The sequence below is a fragment of the Colletes gigas genome, unplaced genomic scaffold (assembly GCF_013123115.1).
Source record: "Colletes gigas isolate AHSC1104 unplaced genomic scaffold, ASM1312311v1 Colletes_gigas_Sc00041, whole genome shotgun sequence".
Taxonomy (NCBI): Eukaryota; Metazoa; Arthropoda; class Insecta; order Hymenoptera; family Colletidae; genus Colletes; species Colletes gigas.
Window position 1 is genome coordinate 1,306,366 of NW_025106670.1, and position 3,152 is coordinate 1,309,517.

Consider the following 3,152-nt stretch of genomic DNA (forward strand, 5'->3'; position numbering starts at 1 on the left):
ATGAAAACTGTAGGTATCACAATACTAATCTTACTACAAAGTGAACTAAAAAATATAATTCGAAGCCTATAACATTGTTTATCATTTTGAAGTTGTTGATAAAACACTTAAAAATCGCTCTTTGCTCTCGATATACAATCCATTAATTATTTATTAATTTCTTCCACACTGTTACGCTTCCTCTGTGCAATAGAAACACATAAACTTCCTGTGCATTAATTTAAATAAAATAAAATTACTTTTCTTGTATCATTTGTAATATGAAGATAGTAAAATTTATAAAATAATTAATTTGAACTGTTTTTGTCATTTCGTTTCAAATAAAATGCATCCAAGTTTATTAGTGAACATATAGTGTAACAAATTTTATTTTTTCTAGATCATTGCTTTTGGAACCCTCGTCGCTGTCGCGCTGGCAGTTCCGGTTCCTCCCCCACAAGAGGCAGTGGTGCTTCTCAAGGAAAGTCCTTCCGATAACGTTGGTCTAGGCAATTACAATTATGGTTACGAACTATCAGACGGACAGAGTAAACAGGAAACTGCTGAACTCGTTGCTGGAGGAACGGATGGGCAGTTCCTCAAGGTTCGAGGTAGTTTCTCGTTCGTCGATCCACTTACCAACGTTGCATACACGGTGAATTATCTCGCCGATGAAAATGGTTTCCATCCTGAAGGACAGCATCTTCCCCACGCTTAAACGTATCAAAGGACCCTCGATAGAGATCAACCAGCAGCCGCCATCTTATAACAGTTGATATTTAAATTGGGAGAAAAATTCGAAACAACTGTATATATCACCTATCACTGACACGACAATGTCGGTTCTACTTTTGTACAATAGCTTCATTAATATTAAATCAATAAGATAATTATTAAAAATATCGTTGTTCCTACTTTTTACACATTGTTTATTCAGGGAGAATCAGGAATATCAATTTCTTGATTAAAGCTTCGTTAAACAGTTATTAAAAAATTCTAAATCGGTCCAAAAAAATTATTTTCCGTTGCAGGAGACCATTACAATCATTTTTGGTCATTAGACTTACCCGCGAAATCCTGCGCATTTTTGAAAAAAAAATTCGAGAAGGTGTGAAACTTTTCGACAAAATTAAAAAATTTCAAATCATACTAAAAAAATTATATTTAGTTACAGGGGTCAATTACAAGCATTTTTGGTGAATAGACATATACTCGAATTCCTACTCAGTTTCGAGAAAAAAATTCGAGAAAGTGTGAAATTTTTAGACGAAATTAAAAAATTTCAAATCCTACTAAAAAAATTATAGCTAGTTACAGGGTCAATTACAAGCATTTTTGGTGAATAGACATACCCTCGAAATCCTACCCATTTTCGAGAAAAAAATTCCTAATCGAAAATATAATTTATGTTGCCCGAAAATTCCATGCGAATCTTTAAAATGCCATAACTTCTGAACCGATTGGAGGATTTTAATTTTCAAAAACGCAAACGACGCGTATTTTAGTGGAGAATATGTAGAAATAGCAAAAATATCCGAAAAGTTGTTCCTTGACCCCGTAAAGTGAGAAAAACCCCATTAAAATGCTCCAAATTTTAAAAAGCCATAACTCCTACAATAGTGAATATATTTCAATGAAACTTTTTTCCGAAGTAGAGCCCATGGGCACCTACAAAAAAGTATTAGACAACTTTTCTATAGAATGTCAAATGAAATTATTAAAAATGAAAAACTATTTTTAAGAAAAATCGACAGTGTGTAGGTACCTTAATTTTTCGGCGAAAAAAAAATTTCTCGAATCGTTCTAAAAAAATTATTTTCGGTTGCAGGGGTCAATTACAATAATTTTTGGTGAATAGGTCTACCCCCGAAATCCTACCCACTTTCTAGAAAAAAATTCGAGAAGGTGTGAAACTTTTCAAAAAAATTAAAAATTTTCAAATCAATCTGAAAAAATTATATTTAGTTAAAGGGGTCCATTACAATCATTTTTAGTCATTACACATATCCTCGAATTCCTACTCAGTTTCGAGAAAAAAATTCGAGAATTTGTGAAATTTTTCGACAAAATTGAAAATTTTCAAATCACTTTGGAAAAATTATATTTAGTTACAGGGGTCCATTACGATCATTTTTAGTCATTACACATATCCTCGAATTCCTACTCAGTTTCGAGAAAAAAATTCGAGAACGTATAAAATTTTTCGACGAAATTAAAAATTTTCAAATCATTCTGAAAAAATTATATTTACTTAAAGAAGTTAATTACAATCATTTTTTATCATTAGACATATCCTCGAATTCCTACTCAGTTTCGAGAAAAAAATTCGAGAAGGTATAAAATTTTTCAACAAAATTAAAAATTTTCAAATCACTTTGGAAAAATTATATTTAGTTACAGGGGTCCATTACGATCATTTTTAGTCATTACACATATCCTCGAATTCCTACTCAGTTTCGAGAAAAAAATTCGAGAAGGTATACAATTTTTAGACGAAATTAAAAATTTTCAAATCAATCTGAAAAAATTATAATTAGTTATAGGGGTCAATTACAATCATTTTTGGTCATTATACATACCTTCGAAATCCTACCCAGTTTCGAGAAAAAAATTCGAGAAGGTATGAAACTTTTCGGCAAAATTAAAAAATTTCAAATCCTACTAAAAAAATTATAGTTAGTTACAGGGGTCCATTACAATCATTTTTGGTCATTAGACATACCCGCGAAATCCTGCGCATTTTTGAAAAAAAAATTCAAGTTTATAGCACGTCGTACCTATTCAAAATACAGTACTAAACATATATGTATATATATGTATATATTCGTTCGTGAATATTTCTGTTGATAGTTGTTGTCCTTGTGCAGCTAACTGTCCTAGAGATTAGACGTAGATATCTACATATTACGAGGTATAAATTAAGTTTATCTGCATACACTACACGAAAGTATTCGGACGATTCATTTACAAGTATAAATTGCAAAACATGATATTCGTCTATTATATCATATTCTTCTTTTAAATCTCCATCTACAAGCTTACAGTCGTGAATAATAATTTTAAGGAGTATTTAAAAAACGAAATAAAAACTTATCGAATAAAGTATTGTATAAATATTTTAAATCGTTCGAATGAAGCGCCACCTACAGGTGATTAGAAGAGGCGACATAGGA

General features: G+C 31.0%; 1 protein-coding gene across 1 annotated transcript; it reads left to right on the plus strand.

The window, feature by feature from the left end:
* Positions 1-697, plus strand: LOC122402877 (flexible cuticle protein 12-like). The gene is made up of 2 exons (XM_043406035.1): positions 1-9; positions 380-697. The coding sequence occupies exons 1-2, from the start codon at positions 1-3 to the stop codon at positions 695-697; spliced, it is 327 nt and encodes a 108-aa protein (XP_043261970.1).
* The last annotated feature ends 2,455 nt before the right edge of the window (positions 698-3,152 follow it).